The 21734-nt window shown below is 41.5% G+C and overlaps 2 protein-coding genes across 13 annotated transcripts in view; both read left to right on the forward strand.

Annotated features, from left to right (window-relative positions):
• Positions 1-3829, forward strand: part of gphnb (gephyrin b) — a 74305-nt gene extending 70476 nt beyond the window's left edge. For 8 of the 11 annotated variants that reach the window (XM_069515063.1, XM_069515065.1, XM_069515069.1 and 5 more), the window contains 3 exons: positions 64-167; positions 1773-1869; positions 2514-3828. In XM_069515063.1, the coding sequence (XP_069371164.1) occupies positions 64-167; positions 1773-1869; positions 2514-2647 (335 nt within the window). In that variant the 3' untranslated portion in view covers positions 2648-3828. Of the gene's footprint in view, positions 1-63; positions 168-1772; positions 1870-2513 lie in introns of all 11 variants that reach the window. The other 3 variants (XM_069515062.1, XM_069515066.1, XM_069515064.1) reach the window with 1 other exon arrangement.
• Positions 3830-6185: 2356 nt separating this feature from the next.
• pals1b (protein associated with LIN7 1, MAGUK p55 family member b) lies at positions 6186-21689 on the forward strand. Of its 2 annotated transcripts, none has more exons than XM_020097823.2 (14): positions 6186-6328; positions 9431-9908; positions 10643-10851; positions 13732-13809; positions 16429-16548; positions 17200-17361; positions 17599-17676; positions 17765-17948; positions 18689-18757; positions 18884-18955; positions 19591-19752; positions 20020-20222; positions 20410-20520; positions 20722-21689. In XM_020097823.2, the coding sequence occupies exons 2-14, from the start codon at positions 9581-9583 to the stop codon at positions 20896-20898; spliced, it is 1953 nt and encodes a 650-aa protein (XP_019953382.1). In that variant the 5' UTR covers positions 6186-6328; positions 9431-9580; the 3' UTR covers positions 20899-21689. The 2 variants fall into 2 exon arrangements, with proteins under 2 accessions (XP_019953382.1, XP_019953384.1); XM_020097825.2 differs by having other exon boundaries at positions 16441-16548.
• The last annotated feature ends 45 nt before the right edge of the window (positions 21690-21734 follow it).

A 21734-nucleotide genomic window follows, 5' to 3' on the forward strand; every position in this document is an offset into this window, starting at 1 on the left:
TTACTCATATATTTTCCCCTCCTCTTTCTCCCCGCTCTCTCTCTGTCTGCCCGTCTGTCCTAGGAAACCCCGTGTCCGCTGTTGTCACCTGTAATCTTTTTGTCATCCCTGCCTTAAGGAAGATGCAGGGCATTTTGGACCCTAGGCCCACCATCATCAAAGCGAGGGTAGGACGTACAGGGCACGGCCGGGGAATCCGGACGTACTGGCCCAAAGACACAGAAAAATCCAAGCTCATTACGTTTCAAAGTACTGGTGGTCATCACTTTATCAGTGGTCGTGTTCAGACCTGGTATAAACATCCCTCCTGAGAGATCTGATCTTGAGCTGTTCAAACCTGGTATTAAAATGCATCCTGAATGTATCTCTTGTCCCGCTCGATATAGAAATAGACACGTACGTCATTTGTGTTCCCAAATGCCACATGTTTTAAGTTTACAGATGTGTCAGGTCACGATGTTTGTGTGTGTGTCTGTCAGAGAGAGAGAGAGAGAGAGAGCGGAGTCAGGAGGTCAGTGTATTATTGTGATTCTGTGGCGCTGACCACAAACAAGTCAACACATTAGAAGAGTAGAGAGAGTAAAAACTCGTTCCATTCGTTGTGAAACTGCGGCAGCTCAGAGGACATCAGCTGAGTAGACAATCCTTCATGCATTTGTGTTCACACAGCGAGAAGAATGTGGACATGTGCGTCCTAGACCACCTGAGTGACATCGTCTGAGTGATGGGATCTCAGGGTGCAGTTGGCTGCGTTCAGACTTGTACTTAGAGCCGACCGCTTGACGGATGTTAATACCAGGTCTGAACGAGGGTCATTATTCAGTTGATCATTTGTAGGAGGGGCTGGAGCCAATCCCAGCGGACATCGGCAGCGTATTGCAGGACATTCACACTTACATTCACATCTATGGTCAATTTCAGAGTCTCCAATCAACTTTACCCCAGTCTGCATGTCTCTGACCGTGGGATGAAGCCCGAGAATCTGGAGAAAACCCACACAGACATCGGGAGAATATGCAAACTCCACTCAGAAAGTTATATTTGTACTGAAGTCTCATAAAGTGTAAGATTGCAATCCATTGCATCTTAACTCTGGATTTTATTCTATTTTCATCATCTGCGCGATACATATTTATAACTTTTGCTCTGACTTAGCAGAGGAGGCAATCTCAGCCCACGCTGACCTGGAGGCCTGCTCCCAGGTCATGAATATTCATACTCGTGGAGCAGGAGAAGTCATAATAATGTCATACGTACCGTGCAAACGTAGCACGTGTCCCCGAGTAGCATCATCAAGCGGAGAGGTCTGGTCCCCTGCCATCACGGGTGCCATCCAGAGTGCTGTGCTACATCACTTGCTGTTATAAAGCAGTTAGAAATCAACTTGAATGCATTACTGCCACTTAGTGGTGGGACTGATGGCCTCAAAGCACAGACGCAGCCAGATAATTTCCCTCAGCAGATGGCATCAGACCCGGGTCAAGTAGTATTCAGTAAAGAAACCTCCATGTCTGCCAGCAAAGTTGGAAGAGCTCTCCGCTTCTCGCTGTTCACCTTTTTGTGACTCTAAGCATATATATATCTATATCTATCTATATATAGATATATATCTATATATAGATATAAATATAGATTAGGAACATATATAGTAGAGTTTGGGTTGGAAGATCACCTTTTAACCCGGCATATTATTTTTGGTGATGATCCAGACCTGACGTTTAACTTATTAAAATATATCCACAGAATTAGCTTTGTATGTTTTTGTTCCCCAGTTGTCTTGTGATGTGAAGCTGGACCCTCGCCCTGAATACCACCGCTGCATTCTGACATGGCATCACCAGGAACCTCTGCCATGGGCACAGAGCACAGGTGAGGGGCAGAAATGTGCATCTCTCATCCAAGGCCCCACAGTCCTCTTATGCAAACACATTTAAGATCTGGATTTACAGTTGGATCTGCATCAAATTGCACACACTTATAAATATCCAATTTCTTTCATCAAGATCAATGAATTATTTCCTGAAAAATCAATGGAAATGTTGAAAATTTTACAATGTTTTCCAAAGTTTAAAAAGAATCCTGGATCCGGCCCCTGATTCGGATCAGCACCAAAATTGTCCAAGTTCTTTCCTGACCCATAACACATCCTTCCACCAAGTTCCATTCTAATCTGTCCTGTAGATTTTGTGTAATCTTGCTAAATTACAAACAAAAGCAGATGATATCATAACCTCCCTGACAGCCAACAAAGTAGAGTCATTAAACCTGTGACTCTATATGGATAAAAATGCTCTACAACTTTATGGTATCTGAATTTATTGCATATGAGCACTTGATCTTTACAGTATTTACATATCGACTAGTTTGACAATGAAACCAAGACAATTAATAGATCTGCAAAACTCTTTTTTTATGATGGGGTCAAATACAACACTTCCTAAATTCGTGTCGTGGTTCTGATCTCTGATTCAAAGAGTTGTATCCCCTCTGTGTCCCCCTCCTCTCTGCTGCAGGGAACCAGGTGAGCAGCAGACTGATGAGTATGCGCAGTGCTAACGGGCTCCTGATGCTACCTCCGAAAACAGAGCAATACGTGGAGCTGCACAAGGGCGAGGTGGTCGACGTCATGGTCATCGGCCGGCTATGATGTCGTCACGGAGGGACGGAGAGTCGGCATCATATAGCGAGGGTTGGAATGGGTGGTTCACGGTGCATGTCCACATATCATTGACTATTCTGTAATATGCAACGGCACAGCTAGTTTTTATTGATTTGGATAACGTTGAGGTATAGTCAACATCTTGATCACAACCTAGATACATATGAAAAAATTAATTTAAAAAGATTATAGTATTTCAAACAAAGAAAATATAACTTTTAATGAAAAAATCAAATTATAAAAAGAGATTTATTCTGTAATATATTATTATGATTATTCTTATTATTATTATCATTATTCTTCTTATTATCATTCTTATATTAAGGCAACTTTGTTCCTTTCATTGCAATTGCTTTGTGTGTTCAATGCTAGACCTTATCTATAGCAGTAGCATTTTAATAGACAGCTGTAGGTGCCTGCCAGGACAAAAAAAAGAAAATTATTATTTTCTCATCTTAGGTGGAAAAAAATAATCAGTTTTTTGAAAATGAAGAAAACATTGAGGAAGACTCCAGATTTCCCATGGTGCTCAGCAAAGAGGAATAGGGGGCACACCAGGGCCACTTCCTCTTTTGAGCACCCATCGAGGTGACACTTCTGTTTTTCTCTCATTAGTATGCATCATAATGGCTTCACAAAGAGCTTTGCTTGTTGTTTATCTTGTGAGTCTTGTTTATGTGCGCAGTGCCAAATGCCTGGGCAGGGAAGGTGATGTTGGGAGAGGGAGATGGGGGGGGGCACGCCCCAGTCTGCCCAGACCCTGAAGCTTCCTTATATTCACGGTGACCGGGTGTAAACTCTGCCCCAAACCCCCCCAGGGGCGAGCAGAACCTGGGAAAAATAATCTTTTATTTGATCAACTATTTAAGAAATAAAAAAGAAAGAAAAGAAACAGCTTCTTTAAGTGCTGACAGCCTTTTTAACCAACTTCACAAAAAATGTACAGAAAAAAAATAAGAACCATATTGTACAGATATATGTGACCAGCACTCCTGAGGAAATTATTAAGCAATGAGGAGACATTGAACAACGCTGTACTATAACATTTTCTGTAATGAAATGAAACTGATGAAAGAGACTAAGATAATAAAAATCCTTGATGATTATGTAAAAAAAAAAAGTTCTTGTTGGGTTTCCTTTTTTAATAAAATATATCTCAAGAAAAAGCTGTGATTTTCTTCTTTCGTGCTAAAAGTTCTGTGGATGGTGCAGAAGCCTGAACGATAGAGAACTGCATGAATTTTGAATGAATGAGTGACGGCTGTAGTTTTTTTACAAAGGGGTATTTTTGCAGATTAAAGAGGGTTTGTAGTTTTTCTTTAAAACCTTCATTTTAGCACAGTTCACATTTGCTTTATTTATTAAATGCATGTGAGCTGTAATAATATGAGTATCATTAATATAAGTTCATTAATGTATTAAATACACTTTCAACTTACTTACTATTTTCAATAATAAAAACTAATTAGAATAATTTTTCGTTATCACGTTGTTTCATTTTACTGTTTCATGTCTAAAGAGATTAAATCAACCAATATTTTACGAAAAAAGCTCAATTTTGCTAAACCTCCAAAAACAAAGAATTGCAAAATGTTAAAAAATAAATGCAAATATTTTGTAAAGCAGAATTATTTGTTTTTTTTCCTTGCTCTCCAAGTAATTATCTTGTTTCAGTCAAAGAGATGATTGTTCTTTGGAACACGTGTCTTAACCTCTCCGCCGAGGAGGTCATGTTTTCACCCCCGTCCATTTGTTAGTTGGTTATTTTGTTTGTTTGTAAGACAGATAAAACTAAACTACAGGACAGATTACCATGAAACTTGGTGGAAGGATGTGATATGTGTCAGGGAAGAACTCAATTTTGAGTTCAATTCAATTTCAATTTTGGTGTGGATCCAGATCAGGACGAGGATTTATGAATGTGTCCAATTTGGTGCCGATCGAAATAAAAATTCAGATTTGGTGAATGAATGTGGAGTTATGTGCTCTGGTGCCACTCTAGTATTATACATGTATTTTTGTAGATACTATCAATTTTAATGCATGTAGTTTGAGTAGTTTTTAGTTTGGCTACTTTTAAGCAAAGTATCTGAGTGCTTCTATTCCACCACTGCTCCTGGAAAGAACAGCTGCATTTCAATGAAGAACAGCGAGGGGGTTTAACTGTCTCTCTTTCCAGGAAGGTAAGGCTTTAAGATTGGGGAACTGGCAGCAGAGAGCCTAATGAAGAAAAGAGGTTAAGCACAGAGGTGTCAGAAAGGATTAACCTAATGGAGAATGCAGCAGGAAAAAGGCGGCTTCAGGCTTTGGTGGAGATATTTCTGCGGCAGCATGAGATTAGACAGTTTCTGTTCTGCTCTGCAAGGTGAAATGACAGTAGATCCCATTAGCTGCTGATGATTAATAGAGCCGTGACTAGAACTTAGTTGTTAAATTCATCTGCGTGAATATGTATGAAACGTGAGGTGTTTAAGGGGATCAGAGTGAAGATGATTGTAGGAAATAACTGCAAATTCTTCACACCCTCAAGTGCTATACTTTTATTAAAAGATACACTGACAGAAGTTTCTCTGTGAGTTTATAATTTTCCTAGAGATGCATTAGGCCTGTGGGATCAAACCTAGATGACAGAAGGGTTTCTGAGCTGTGTACAAGGAGATAAAATGTTATGCATATTCACCGAAGAATTTGACTGCAAATGTTTTTATAGAAAGGCCCCTAGTAAAACTCACAGTCAGTACATTCACTTGGGTTCTGTATTTAAAAGTAGGCTATTTGAGGTACTTGTGCTTTTACTGAATATATCCTTTCAATGACATTTCTTGTACATCTGCATTTCAGAGGCAAATTTAATACTTTTTACTTTGCAGATTCAGATTTTGCAAAACATTTGATCAACAAATCCAATATGATGCATCGGTGCAGTTGTGCTATATAACTAAAGTTTGTTCTTATAATTATTAGTACTATTAATATTATTACTTTCATTCATTTTAGAACTTATAGGACAAGATGGTGGATATCCCTTGTATGTTTGAAGGTCTTCTGAATGGCACCAAACTGTAATGTAAATTATAAATACAGAATATTTGCCATAACTAGTCTAGTCATAATATAATATAATAATAATATAATAATAATATAATATATATACGTCCCAGAGTGGAGACATTTGCAATATGACAGCAGCAAGAGTCAAAATATATCATGCAATACTTGGGTACAAGGATAATAATACTTAAGTGTAAGGAATATAATAAACATAGAAAAATATGTACATTCTGAATGACGTGTTTTTATTTTACTTCTGATACTGTGAACTCCACTTGTACACGTGAATACTTGAATACTTTGACCTCAGTAATATTTTTGACCTGCTCGTGTGAAGAGCCTCTCTAGCAGTTCGGTGTCTGACAGAGAGGGGGCGCCGCAGAGCCGCGGTGTTGCCAGGGAGACGGCTGAAAACACCCAGGCGCGGTTCAGTGTCCCGACGCCGCCTGAACAAAAGTCACCGCAGAGAGGTCCCGTGGACACCGACGCTGCTGCTGCGCTCCTCCCCGAAAACAAGCGCCTGCGGAGGGAGAGGAAAACTTCCACGAAGACGTCGGATGACAAAGGAATAAAGTGCTTCTTCCAGCTGAACCCGCCCGGCTCGGTGTCTGCGGAGCGGTGAGTCCGCGGAGTGAGTAACGGGACAGCTAGCTTCAACTGCGCAGTTAGCGGCACCGGGCTACCGAAGCTAAGTTAGCAGCCGCTGTTACCTTCACTTTGAATCCGCTTTTACACTTTAACGATATTTATTTCTTTCGTGTGTACGTTTGCAAACTGTGTCCCTCCGTTCACTCTCGTTGAAATACGCTGAGTTCATTTAGTTTCCTCAAGCTAAACCAGCGGGCTCCCTTGGTTATTAAACCACAGAGTTATGACCAATGAATTGTAATGTTGTGTTTTCACCCTCTGGTTGTTTACATGTAGTTTATTATAGTCAGAGATGTGGTCGATGGAAGTTCAACCCACTAATAAAACACTGGGATCCATCATTTAGCTAAAAGTTGTGTTCAGTGTGACTAGTTCAAATAGAAGTATGGAAGACATCACTAATCTAGATGTTTAATAAACAATCAATAATTATCGTTATATAAATTACATCAATAGCAAAAGTCCAAAATGCATCAGCACAGGGAGGAGGTGACACATTATTGATCTACTTCAGGTTTGTGATTCTCCATTCTTAAAGAAAAAGTTCAAAACCACAACTTCTCCTTCAACTCAGAAGAAATTATAATGTGACATTATTAGTAATTATCAATATTCACTGATATTGATTTAATTTCATTCTCAATATTTGTTTTTGCCCACATCGCCTTACTGAGTAATAATAATTCACATACTGGTGCTTTTGTGTGTGAATCTGAAAACCACTGATTTGATGTAATCACGAAGTGGCTCATCTGCGCTGTTATGACACGTCCAGGATTATGTTATGAGTTATGAGGAAATCCCGTGTGTGAAAACCATCCTGAAGGAAAGATGGTGGAGCGATTTGTTTGGTTATTGTCTTTATATCAGAATGTTTATCTTATGTATGCGGGTCACGCCCATGTCACAGCTAATTATAGTTCCTGTTATAATCTCAAGTAAGTATGTTTTTGTCGACTTCACCATCTGTGAGTCTAAACTCAAGGTTCGCTTGCAAATTTCACCACCTTCCCCAGCACAAGAACACCGGAGTAGTTTTCAACGCGCATTGAAAACAAACATTACTTCTGCTGAAACCTTTGTTTTGCATTGTCAGGTTGTAGGAATACTTGAAAAGAAGGAGGGGATTCAAATGCTAATTTCACTCATAAACTTAATTGTAAATCAGATTGAGTAGCATGAAACATGGTGCACAGAGAGCTGAAGATGAACCGGGTGCATCAAGGTCCGTCCTGGATTGTTTCTGAAACTGTAAAAGAGGTTGTAGTTTATCGATTCTTATTTGAGCATCTGAGATTCTTATCTTTTGTAAAATTATTTAACAGTTCTGTTGTTGATGGTCGCTGTCTAATTTGACATCACACGTGATTCACCGCAGCAGCCTTGAAGCTGTTCTACATCTCTGACACCACATTGCCCTGTGTGTTTATGTGTCTGAGGTGGGTGTGTGGACTTCCAGTCATTACCATTCTTCCACCCACATCCCTCTGTCCCTTCCCAGCATCCCTCTCAGCGCTGCTGTAGAGAAGCATGAGATCTCAGGCTTAATTAAGCCCACAGGAGCAGATGGCCCGATGGCAGTCTCTTCTGTTTGTCAGCCGTACTCCGCCACTCTAAACGGAGCTAAATGCTTCTGCAGGGGAGGGGTTTGGAAGCTTGGACCAAGAGCCGGGGGGGATAGACCTGCCAGACGTAATTAGCTGGGGAAGTAGATTGAGGAGGAGGGGGAGCTGCCATTTGTTGATAAGTGACATGAACTGCACGACTGACTATGATATGAGCCTAAAAGGTGGGTTTTCATGACATGGCTGTGTTTATCCTTCCTTTCTCTATCGTACAGAATGAAGAGTAGTAGTATTGAGGACAGTTTAACTTGGAAGTTATCTTTTTTTTACAATCCTGGCATGTAGAAAGTCTGCATTGCATTTAAGCCATAGCAAATTGGCAAACGAGAACCCTACCTGAGCCTAAACAGTGTATTTAAACAGAAGATAATGTGAAAGATGAAACCTTCCTGATGGCGTTCTAGATTTTTATCCTCCTTTTTGGTCCTGATTTCAACTTTTCGCCCTGTGACTGTTTTGTCAAAATGTTAAGAAATATAGATATTTGTTTCCTGTCAAACTGGACTAACAAACTCCAAGTCCAAGGCTACCAAATTTGCTAATCCAGATTAAAGCATGTAGCATCCCTAAAATAGATTTTAATCCACTACATTCACAACATTGGCAGATCAGGTAGTAGTAGTAGGTGTGTCATGTATCACATTCCCTTGGGATCACCTTTATTTGGCCTTTTACGTAGAAAGGCCACAGATTGATATTTTTGATTAAGCTCTTCATGAGAACGGGACAGTTGGGGACAGGTGTACTTGAGCATGTGGATGAGTGTGAACTGAAGGGATTTCAGGTGACTGAGGCCAGAGAGCTTTCCATGTTAGGAGTTAGATTAGTGATGCCATAGATGAGCAGAGGAAGGAGCAAACGTTGGTCACTGATCAACTGGCAGCCAATGACAAGAAGGAAAACATTTTTATTATTAACAATATATTTCAAGTTATCAACTTCTATTCATTGATAAATAAAAGAACCTTAACATGCAGAGGAGTCATCTCAACACAGATTGAGGATATTAAAGAAATGACATTCAAACTAAAGATATATATAAACCGGGCTGCAACCATTGATTATATTCATTATCGGTTAATTTCATGATTATTTTCTGGATTATTCTCAGATGTTCTATTTTTTTAGGTCCAGTTGAGAGTATAATTGTTCAAAACCAAAAACAGTCGAATTCATACATTTAAGAAGCTGTAACAAGGTTACGTTTATCATTGTTTGTTGTTGTACAGTAATTCCGTCTGTCAAATGTCAATCAACCACATAATCAGTCATCTCTAATCGCCTCTAATGAAGTGAATTACATTACCCATGAGTCCTGACTATATTAATGAATCCTGCAAATATACGTACATACAGTGGTATTCAGTATACAAGCCCCTTTGTTTACCATTTAAATACTTAAATAAAGTTAATATAATCAATGTCAACTGTGTTTTGTTTTTTTTAGGATGACCGAGCACAAAAACAACACAACAGTCAACTTCCTCCACTGGTGAGCTATGGCCCCGGAGTTGAGCAGCACCAAAGCCTCGTAACGTTCAGGAGGATCTCGGTAGACTCTGGGGGGGGGTTTGAGCTGTTCACTAGTGCAGCGGGGATGATCACCACCCATATGAACGGTTATGTGCAAGAGGCCTCTGGTCAGGCCAAGAGCCATAGGGAGAGGGCTGTGGACTGTCCGGGAGAGGAAAGTAGCCTCATCAAAACTTCACACAGCAGTGCCCACATGGAGCGGATCCAACACTATCAGGAGGAGCTAAGGAAGAGGAGAGAGGAAGACGGCAGGGGGAAGCACGACATCGACCCCAACGCTTCGCTGAGGCTCAAGAAACTTTCACAGAACCCCAAGGTGGGGATTGACAACCCCACCTTTGAGGGAAAGGAGAATGCCACCAAAGACATGTGCTATCAAGATCCTGTAGATGGTGAGTGGAGCTGTGGTGGGGTGGGGGTTGTAAAGTCTTTATGGGGTCAAAGGGGCTGTGAGGAGGAGGGGAGGCCACAAAGGAGAGGAGGAATGCAGATATCAGAGAAGAATGGGGAATTGTGAGGTTCAACCAAAATTCAGTGGAAAGAAAAGGAGTTAAAACAATGACCATTGAGGGGGCAGAGCTGAGGGCTGCAGTGGAGGAGGGTGATGTGTAGCAGGGCTCGTCGACCATCCACCAGGGTCCCAAGTCTGGGAACAGAGGTCATTAATAGATCAATGGAAATAAAACACTCATGCATATAGAGGAGATATATTGTATTCACATGAGCTGTGGATTGGTACCTTACATTTGAAAGCAGTGGAACAAAATCTTAAGCAACTCAAGAGCCGAAGTTTAAAATGTATTTAAAAGTTTTAAAGTATTTTCATCGATCTAAATAATGATGCCCACATACAATGAGAAAATTACTTGCACCCTTATCCAACTTCTCTTTTAAACTGAGGTTTTGTGTAACATGAGATTAGCTCCAAACAACAGTCTGGTATTAAACGGTCAAATGCAGGTTGAATGTGCTGGTGGAAACCTATGATATCCATCACATTCAGAGGCTATGTTGTCAGAAAATCAAACCTTGCAGGAAAACATCCTGGATTCTGTTATTCTGTGCCTTTGTGTCGCGGCGCTGCCCCTCAGCTGCTCCTCTCACTGTGTGTGCCTCTGTCTCTCAGAACTGGAGGAGCTGCTGCAGGCTCTGAAGTGGATGCAGCAGTGCCTGACTGACGCACAGAGCCAACAGGATGTGGAGCTGATAATGCAGCTCCTCGCCAAGGAGGACTTCAAGAATGCCTACACCATCTTCAGCGCCGTCTCTCAGCAGATGAACAGAGCCACCCCCACCTCACCCCTCACAGCACAAGCACAGGATCTCTGTGTGGAGGTACACACCACAAATAAATACATTGACTTTGGTGCAATAGGAAAAGTAATGACAATTCACATATTGGTCAGTAATATTGGTGTTTCTACTACAAAAGTGCCTTCAACTTGTTTGTACTGCTGGGTCTTATGATTTTGTAAATGTATGTAGTATATGTGAACAGAGCTCTAGGAGAAACTGAGAATATCAGGGAGAACGAGCTGATTTAAACCCAATATCTTTAATCTTATAGACACTTTTAATCATATACATCTATCGATTCACCTCCATGAGATTGGGTCACCGAGGCAGTTGGCTAAGTAAGGTGTACCCCTGGCTCTCCACCCAGTGGGGCATACCTGGTAAACCTCCCATGGAAGATGCCCCGGATGCACCTGATTAGATCCCCGAACCACGTCAACCGTTTTGATGTGAAACAGGAGTGGTTCTATTCTGAGCTCCCCCCGCATGTCTGAACTCCTCACCGTATCTCTAAGGCTGAGCTCAGCCACCTAAAGCAGAAGACTTCTTTGGCTGCCTTTATTCATAATCTTCACCCAGAGCTTGTGACCATAGGTGAGATTTGTAACATAGATCAACTGGTAAATTGAAATCTTTGCCTTGTGTCTCAGCTTCTTCTTGACCCTAATTGTTCGGTGCAACGCCCTTGTTACTGTTGACACCGCCTGTCTATCTCGTGCTCCATCTTGCCGTCACTCATGAAAAAGACCCAAGATACTTAAACTCCGTCATTTTTTATTATGGCCCAAACAGTGAGACAGTTGGTGCATAGATTGTAATTACCAATTTGTAGTTTGGACCCTGTTTAGTTTTTATTTAGAGCCGAGCACCTCTGTGTGAGGAAAACCGAATAAACTCAATGAAGCATGAAAATTCTTTTCTGGTGGTGATGACTAATTCAACAAAGCTGCCCAAAAGGCAGCCATGGCATTCTGAATAATTATGAATTGTAAATTGCCTTGTGGTTAACAAGATGAGGCAAAGTAGAAATTTGAATTTGTAGGATCTACGCCATTCATGAGTGAGCTGGAAAAGGTGAAAAGAAAAAGAAAATTTAAATTGGAGAATTAGGGTGAAGGTGGCAAGGAGATGCTCTACATTTTAGACGGACAAGAAAAGAAAAGGAGGAAGGCATGAAACAAAATTTAAATATGGTTTTTGGTTTTGCACAACTTTGTAAATGTACATGTATAAGTTCCCAATCCACCAGTTGCTCTTTCCTCCAAGAGAGTGACAGAGAGCAAGAAATAATTTCAAATAACACCTGACTTCCTCATTGACAAAACACAAACCAGTCGGTCTCTGCCAGAGCAGAGCGACAGTAATTGACTTGTATCCCTGCAGAGCTGCGCCTCAAACGCAGCCTGTCACATGGAGCCCAGTGCCCAAAAAGACTCTCGACATTTATGACAAACTGCTCTCACAATAGGCGCTACATTAGGCTTAGTGTCAACCTTTGATATGTCCAACATGAAAGAATGTAATACTGGCTTTTCAGACTGGTGCTGTGTGATTTGTAGCCTATGGCTAAATGTGTATTCAACGTTTTTTTGATGAAGCAGCTATGAACTGTGTAAGGTCCAGTCAAATGGCATGAAGCACCACTTTCTGTTCCAGTGTTTTTTCCAAGTTGACATCTTCATCTGCAACGTCTATGTGTATGACCCCTCGTTTTCATCCTGAGATATTTGTATTCTTACAGTTTTTCTTCCATCACGTGTTTAAAAGCATCATCAACAGGCCCACTTGCTTGCTGTGAATTTTACGGACATTGTCTTGCTGTATTCTCACATGAGCTCACTCTGACATTTAACACATTGTCTTCCTGGATACAGTAAATCAGTGTGTACAGATCCTGAAGCGCTTAGCAACATATAATAATTTGAGCTGCAGTATGTTTAAACCAAGTGGCTGTGCTGTGTAGCACTCAGATTGGCCTCTGTGTAAACTAATCTCCCAGCAGCCCTCGGTGCTGGCTGAGTGTTGCTGTGCTCCGCAGGAAGCAGGCCAGGATCTGGGCGTCCAGAAAAAGAAACTCCAGCAGCTTACAGCAGAGTGGGCTGAGGCACTGCGCGGTTAACTGGGGGGAGGGGGAAAGTGCGTCACCTTGTTAGTGAGAGCTTTGATTAGTGTAATGGATGAACTAACCTCTGAACAGGAAATGAAGAGGAGCATGCTGGAAGATGTAGGGGAACAGAGTAACAGAACGCCAAAACCCCAACTGTCATGATTCAGTAAAGAGTCCAAGCCACAGACAATAACAATCCCCCCCCAAATGTCAACACAGGAACCCAATGATTAAAATAGAAACAAAACAGAGGAGAAAAGAAAGAAAGGAATACAAATGGAGCAGAGTGGAGGCAGACAATAGAAGTCTAGTGTGTTGTAGTTCAGCTACTTAAGTTTGCGGTTGTTTCATTTTTAAATACAACTTTTATGTGTAAACAGACATAGTGAGAATTAATCATTTTGTGAATTTAGTGTTTTGTTTTTCAAAGTTTGTGTATCCGCCCTGAGAAAGTTGCTTTACAGCTTTTCTGGCTGGAATGTGAAACGCTTCTATGAGTTGCTAGTAGGAAGCCAAATACTATGTGTGTGACTGTGCAGTGTAAACATTTATATGTCTGTCCACACTTTGTATTTATCTGGCAACTCTGTGAGTGTCCAAACTCTTTCCATCAAGCACTTAATTTTCGGTGTAAAGAAAATTAAGCCAATGCTACAGAAACTATTGAAAATATAACCTGCTCCGTCTCCTTTTTAAAATACGTTATAGGATAGTTTTAGGTCTTAAATTTGGTCTTTATTGGGTTATAGCTGTAAATGATAATCACACAGTTCAACTAATCATAGCACTGCTTTCTGTCTGTCTCTGTCCAGGTGCAGAAGATTCTCCAGTCCAGTCAACAGAAGGAGGGTCTGGAGCTCAAGGCTCTGCTCACAAATCCTCATCTCCAGGTCAGAGATCCTTATGCCGGCTGTGACCTTTCATATCTCTCCCTTGACTCCACAATGTGATTGATGTAACATGAGTGAGGCCACGGAGCATTAGAGGCCAACTTTATTTATTTAGTTGATCATAATTAGAAAACTTGAATGCGGATTCCAAAGGGGTGATTGTTTCTCTCATACCTTCAACTGAACGATCAGAGGTCAGGGTTAGGTAAAGACGAGCACATATTCTATTAGAGGGAAGAAGAAGACCAATCATCATTCCAGCTCAGTGAAGGACAGTTCACTTTGCGTCACTGTACTTGATTAACATGCAGATCAAATGACAGATTGCTCCGTCGTGATACAGAACACTGTACACAGCAGCCACTTCATAGAGAAAGTCATAAGGTCATGTCATGCTAGTGCCCCTTGAGTTGGCTTTAATTTATTGCTTTGCTCAAGGACACTAAGGCAGGGCAGATGTTTAAATCCTTTTTAACACATTAATTTCATCCCTTATCATCAGCAATTATTCCAGAGTGTGCAAAAGTCAAAACTTTCAAGGTCAGCTCGTGTTCTGCTCCAAAGATTAATCTAGTTGGTCTCAAGAAAGGCCATTATGTAAATGAGGCTGTAATGTGGGTCAGCTCTCTTGGTAATGAAAAGGTGTGATTGGTTCATTCTTCGCAGCCGACTGCTTGTCAGTTTCCTTTAAACTATTTATTTTAAAAGGCAGAGCTAAAAAGGTGTTTAATCTTATTGGTTTGTGTCTGCAGCACTGGAGCAGTTTCCAGTTTCTCTGTATTGATACACAGGAGTTTAGATTGATGAAGACCATGTTATGATAGCTTTAATGAGGTTTGTTCTCATGGATGAAAACATCGTCCTCCAGGCGAAGGTGAATCTTCTCACAGCTGATGAAAGATCATTTTACAAGATGTACATGTTTAATCTGTGATCCAAGAAGAATCTAATATGTCATTTAAAGCAATTACAGGATGATATTGTTACATTAATCTCAGCAGAGAAAACTAATTGAATAGTGGACTTCTGGCCTTTCCATACTTGTTATGACAGAGTATCGGGATCAAACTGAGCAGATATTTTAGAGAAGGTTTAGAATATGAAAGATTTAAAGTTTATGTAATCAATCATTTTTAAAGAGGAAAAATATCTGTTGTGATACGTTTAATCAGAAAAAACTGGTCTAAACCTAAAAAGAAATACTTTAATTAATTTAGAAGAGGCCACTGCAGAGACTCAGCCATAATAATGTAGTAGAATGTTGCTTGAATTGTCTACACTCTGTAATTACTTTTGATACTTGAGGTATATTTAAAAGCAACTACGTACTTTCTTGCTTTTAGTAGAATATTTCATGTGGTACTTACATTTTTGTGTATTTATTTGTACTTATGTAGATTGAGTACTTCATCCACCTCTCCACTGGTGTTAACCTGTTTAGTAATGATCTCACCCTGGCTGCTGTTGGCACAGTTGACAACTGGATGATTAGGATGTTCCTCTTAGGTGTGCTGAGCCACACGCTCCATCTTTCATCACAGGTACAGACAGGACACGTCCGCCACGGTGTGCGGAGTCACATGATGAAAAGACTGTGATTGTGGTTACAAGTGCATCTATTTAGTTGAGCATTTTTATGTCAACATTAAAAAAAGCAAACATATATATTCAAGTTGCATCGCCTTGAAGTGGCTTCAACTTAAAAAATGCCATCACATTATGAGGCTGTCATCGTCCATTAGTGAGGCAGTAAAGCAGGAAAAGACCTCAGGTGTACGACTATGGTGATTTTACGGTTGTGGATTTTTCGGTCAAGCACCGGGGGTCTAATGTTTGACCCATGTAGCCACGTGAACTACAGAGTCTCCCACCGGCCCGTAACCCCTCCACTGAGCTGGAACCGTGTAGCCGGCAGGGGCGATGTGATGTGATGATGAGCCTGCCTCGTGGCACCGAAAGTGGAACAGATTGTGTGTTGGTTTCTCTGCAGAGAGTGGAGGATCACATGAGTCACAGGTAAACAACCTCATGCCCAAAGCTAATGGAGACATGAATGTGTGCGAAAGGAACAGATCCGCCTCAGGTCAGCCCCCTTTCCCCATTTTCCAGGACACGTCACCCTCACGAGCCGGGGAGCCACAAAGTGTTTGATGATTGATGGCAGTGGATCCTGACTCCTAACAGCGAGGAGAGATTAAGACGGATTGTGTGAACGCCAAGGCTTAGCCCGGCCTCCAATCTCTCAGGTCCGCTCTGCCGCAGCACAAAGAAACTAATTTGGACTGACGGTTATTAATTATGCGGTACGGAGCGCCTGTCATATTAAATGAATTGAAGGCGCAATCTCTGTATTATTTCTGGTTTAGAGGTGTGTTTGCTGACTGCACTTGTTAAAAGAGATGGCCAATAGGTTTCTGGTGGCAGGTGCATGTTTTAGGAAACGGGTTTGGTATCAAACAAAAAACTGAAACTACCAGATTTATGATGAATTACGACCATATCACTCCTCACGTTGCCTCTCCCATTATTTTGTTTTTGTCTGTCTCTGTTTCCGTCTATTATGTGTATGTACGTACTGTTCGTTTCTACGTGGGTCTCTGTGTTCGTTTTACGTGGCAGGCACTGATGCAGGCTCATGACAGCGTGGCGGTGCAGGAAATGGCAGAGGAAAATGTGACACAGTACCTCGGAGAGACGGTTAAACTTGTGCGGTTAGAGAAGGCCCTCGACACTCCACTGGTAAGACACCATCATTAGTCTTTTTCAGACACTTCTGTCGACTGTGTCTTGTCGTCTCTAAACATTTTCTCACAGTATCTCTGACGTTGAAACCGCTTCACGCTTTTCAATTGACTCTTGAATGTTGTAAATCAGCATCACAGAAGGCAAAGTAAAGCATGAGAAACAAACGGGGATATAATTACAGTACAGTAAGAATGTTAAATTGGCACCCAGCATTCATTTAGAGCTGTTCAAACAGAGCATTCAGAAACACAAGGATGAATGGATCACTGAGAATACATATAGGAATTCAGCATCACTCAATATTGTGTCATGGGAGTTTTTGTGTACTTGACCAGGCTCCAGCTCTCACATTTATCACCTGGGTGTGTCAGCGTCAGTTTACCCACAAACCAACAGGGCAACAAACTAACTGCCTGTCAGTGTGAGCTCCAGAGTTAGAAATGTTTTCAAGGACACAGTGGTCTTCACGGTATGAGATCACAGTATGTTTCTGTATATTTAAGCGTCTCCTGCTTTCAGACTGCACCTCTACCTATGTCATTTTACAGGATATTATCAGTTTCAGGTGTTTAATTTCATCAACATGTTAATTATCCAGTGTGTTGAAAGATTATCTCAGTGTGTGTGTGTGTATGCGATCATCAGGGTGCCACAGTACGTAACGACATGGACAGCGTGGTGGTGAGTCGGGTGGTGAAAGGTGGAGCAGCAGAGCGGAGCGGCCTCCTCAGCGAGGGAGACGAGATCCTGGAGATCAACGGGGTTCCGATGCGCGGGAAACATGTCAACGAAGTCCACGACTTACTGGTGAGGGGTCATCACTGCTGACTGTATTTGCACCTGAAAAAATGTATTCATTTATTGATTATATTTAAGTTGTTTCTGAATAGATTTTCTTTCAAATTAAGTTGTACCTCCACCAGCATAGCAATAAAAAATGCTAAAACTGTAAGCCCCTGGGTAAATACTGTCAGAAAAAGTATTCTTTTATGGAAATGCTTTCCCTGTCATGTTTAATTCATCACGTCTCACCTTTTCCATCAGCAACAAATGCACGGCACTCTGACCTTCCTCCTCATCCCGAGCTCTCAGATTAAACCTGCCCCACACAGACAGACTGTGGTAAGTCTCTAATGATGTGGGTGTGTGCAAGTTCGCCTGTCTGTATGCATGTAACGCCAACCTTCAAGTTGTAAACCCTCGTCCTCAGATGCACGTTCGGGCTTACTTCGATTACGACCCCTCTGATGATCCCTTCGTGCCGTGCCGGGAGCTGGGCCTGTCCTTCCAGAAGGGAGACATCCTCCATGTCATCAGCCAGGACGACCCCAACTGGTGGCAGGCCTACAGGGATGGAGATGAGGACAACCAGCCCCTGGCTGGACTCATTCCAGGTGAAAATCATACCGGGCTGAATATCAATATTTAATGTGCTGCTTCACGAGGGTTGATAACAACTGCAAGGACATTGAGCTACCACTGCAAAAGGCTAGAAAAGTCATACATGAGTATTATCTTTATTATGTGTGTATGTTTTGGAGTGCTTTTTATTTTTATACACACGTGACCTGTACATAAAGACTTGGTTCAGGAGGTTGAGCAGACGTCTAGTGATCAGAAGGTTTCTGGTTCCGACAGCGTGTTTCCAACTGTCCTTAACAAAACACTAAACACCTAATTGTTGCACCTAACATCAGTGTGAATCTGTGTGTGTGTGGATGAATGAGACAGCTTTTGAAACTTGTCTGTGACTAATAACTAACCTGGCAGGAAACACCACCCATCTGGCACATCAAGCAGATTAAAACAAACACCTAAGAATTATTCACGATTACTCTCTGACCCAGGACTGTTGTGGCTGGAAGAAAATTGGGTTAAGCACTGGAAATGGAAAGCAGGGCTTCTTTTTACCTGCTCCTCCACATGTCTGGAAAGTGTAAAAAGAGCATGAAAGACATTTCTAGCACAAATAAAAGCTCAGTACTTGTAACGAAGCCACTGTTATTCATCAACTATCATGTGAACCAAATGTTGAAATGTGTTTTTTAATAAACATGGGGCTTTTGAAATGGAAAAGAAACTGGATTTGTGTGTGTGCAGTGTGTTTGCTGACTTGTTTCCATCTGCCTCTCAGGGAAAAGCTTCCAGCAGCAGAGAGAGACCTTGAAGAAAACTATAACAGACAGGAGTCAAGAGCACCAAGGTGAATGGATAATGTTTAAAAAAAGAACTGATAAGATTTGCATTTGCATTTGCAGCATCTAGGAAGAAAATGTGAAATGATAATCCAGCTCTGACAGCTAAATCTTTTCACTTGTAATTATTCCAGGGAAACATTGGTATGCAAAGAAGAGCAAGAAGCAGAGGAAGAAGAACATATCAGGCTTAAGCAAAAATACTGGTAAGACTTTAACTTCTCACCTGCAGCTTCACAAACTGAGAAGAAGAACGTGCCTCTGTCTCACCACAGATAAGCTACACACCTAGTCCAAAAAAACGTCTCCCACTGTCTTTGCTTATTTACAACTTAGCGACAGGCCGCTTCCACTCTGGGCAGCTGCCAAGTGTCCACACACTGTCAGTCTTAACCTCACTCGTTAGCTGGAGCTGACACGTCTTGTCGTTATACAGCAGCTTGTCCAGACTCGACGTGTCACAGATCAGATTAGTCCCCATCTTCACAGACGGGATCTGAGGATGCACCAACAGGTGCTCAGCAGGCGTCTCAAGGGTTTGGAGGGACCTGTGTTTCTATTGGTTCACTTAAAGAAACACATTTATACACAGATACACACTCACTGGCTGGTACGCTGTGTTTTATGTGTGTGTTGCTACAACTATGAATCGGAATGCTGCTGAAAGACTTGAGATACAATGAGACACAATAAAGTAATAGTGAGATCATTAATAGATCTCTTAATCCTCTCACATGTTTCCCGCCTCCACAGGCAGGTTACAGGTCAGAGTGAGTTACAGAAGAACTATAAGGGATTTGTTCAGGGACATTTCATTAATCCCTCCCAACTGTCTCCTCAGACTACGATGAAGTCCTGACCTATGAGGAGATGTCCCTTTATCACCAGCCTGCCAATCGTAAACGCCCCATAGCTCTGATTGGTCCGACAAACAGCGGCCACGACGAGCTGCGTCGGAGGCTTCTCTCCATTGAGCCGGAAAAGTTTGCTGTCGCGGTGCCACGTAAGTTCACACATTGTCACTGTCGAGGCCTGAGGACGTGGCAGCGATAAATGCATGACCAAATTTAGAATGAGCCACAAACACGTGAGTCAGTAAAAAATTCAAATAATTCAACTTTTACTGCACAAAATGTTCAAATTGTCATTTTAAGACACTGGTGCATAAAACTTTCTACATATTTTCAAAATATTAAAGTGACAAAAACATCCCGGTGATTGTGGAATTGAGTTGAAATCAACATTTTCCCATGTTTTTGATGTCTGATAGACACAACCAGGAACCTGAGGATACATGAACGAAATGGCCGCGAGTACCATTTCGTGAGTCGATCTGCCTTTGAAACCGATTTGGCGACAGGGAAGTTCATCGAGTCGGGAGAATACGAGAAGAACCTTTACGGCACCAGCACCGACTCGGTCCGACACATCGTCAACTCTGGACGTATCTGCTTGCTCTGCATGCACACGAGGGTAAAGACTCGTTCATACTGTCTGTCCACAATATTAACTACAGATGAACAAAATTACAGTTTAACATAAATCTCAGTTTGTCGGGTGATTAAAACTCTTCTGCTGATAAATGGATCATAAATACTTGACTAGAAAGTCCTGTTGTCTTGTTTTCATTCCATATATTCTTTGTTCTTCCTCTTGTCAGTCACTGCAAGTGTTGAGGACCTCCAACCTCAAGCCCTATGTCATCTTCATCGCTCCTCCTTCTCAGGAACGACTACGCACCCTGCTGGCCACAGAGGGGAAAACACCAAAGGTATCCACTGTGCGATGCAGTATTTCACTGTGAAGTTCATGTTGTCATAGTTTTTCATATGACAAATGTTACATGTTTGAGCAAAATAAAGGCTGTAAAATTTGTCATAGGAAAGATAAAAAGAAAACGACGATAAGATTAAATATTTCAGGTCCCCTCTCACATTCTGCTTCTCTCTCTATCTGGTTTTTTTGTGCACAGCCGGATGAGCTGAAGGACGTCATCGAAAAGGCCCGCGAGATGGAGCACAACTTCGGTCACTTCTTCGATGCGACCATCGTAAACATGGATCCCGACCAGGCTTTCCACGAGCTGCGCAAGCTGATTGACAAGCTGGACACTGAGCCACAATGGGTGCCCACCTCCTGGCTGTGCTAGAGGTCACAGGGTCTCGACCCATCGAGTCTCGGGGTAGAAAGAGGTAAAACCGGAGAGCAAAAAAAAAATCTGAGACTGAAAAATGAAGGACAATGAAGGTCTGTGTGGTAAAATTGTCGCTGGATTTTCACGTGCACAAATCCTCGTTTGTAGAGGAGCTGATTTACCACATGTTGCAGGGACGGACTCAGTATTCTTCCATTTCTTTTTGTTGGTGTGTGTTGGTCTTTGTGGGTTTTTTGCTTTAATAAGGTTCTTGGTTTCACAGTTTTATGCAAAGTTGTTTATTTAACAAATAGAAATGTTTCTATTTCATTGTTAATAGTTATTTATAATTGTAAATATATATTTTCTAGACAAAATATTTTATTGTTACATTTTGTGTGTGCGTGACGTCTCAAACACTCGACGGAGTGTGTCGATGTCATGATGACTAAGTGACGATGTCCGTCACAGTACCGAACAGAAGAGAAGCACGTGTGCTCAGAGTGGCTGACGTCTTCTTTTCAGAAAAACACAAAAGCAAAACTTCTGCAGTGTTTTGTTGCTTTCTATGCACCAGTATCAGTATTAGTTCATCGTCTCATTTACACTATGATAACAGACCTCAAATCCTCCCTGTAGCAGGTATCATTACTGTCAGTGATATAAGTACTACTGTAAAGTATTGTATGAACCAAACATTATTTCATTTAGTGAAACTCCAAAAAATACTGTATTGCTTCTTTGCAGGGTACTTTTTAAATTATAAGCACAACTCTTGTTTTAATAAATCAGTTTAAATATGTGAACAGGTGATGTACAAACTGATTTATCCACGTCGGAAGGTTTTCAGT

The sequence above is a fragment of the Paralichthys olivaceus genome, chromosome 19 (assembly GCF_024713975.1).
Source record: "Paralichthys olivaceus isolate ysfri-2021 chromosome 19, ASM2471397v2, whole genome shotgun sequence".
Taxonomy (NCBI): Eukaryota; Metazoa; Chordata; class Actinopteri; order Pleuronectiformes; family Paralichthyidae; genus Paralichthys; species Paralichthys olivaceus.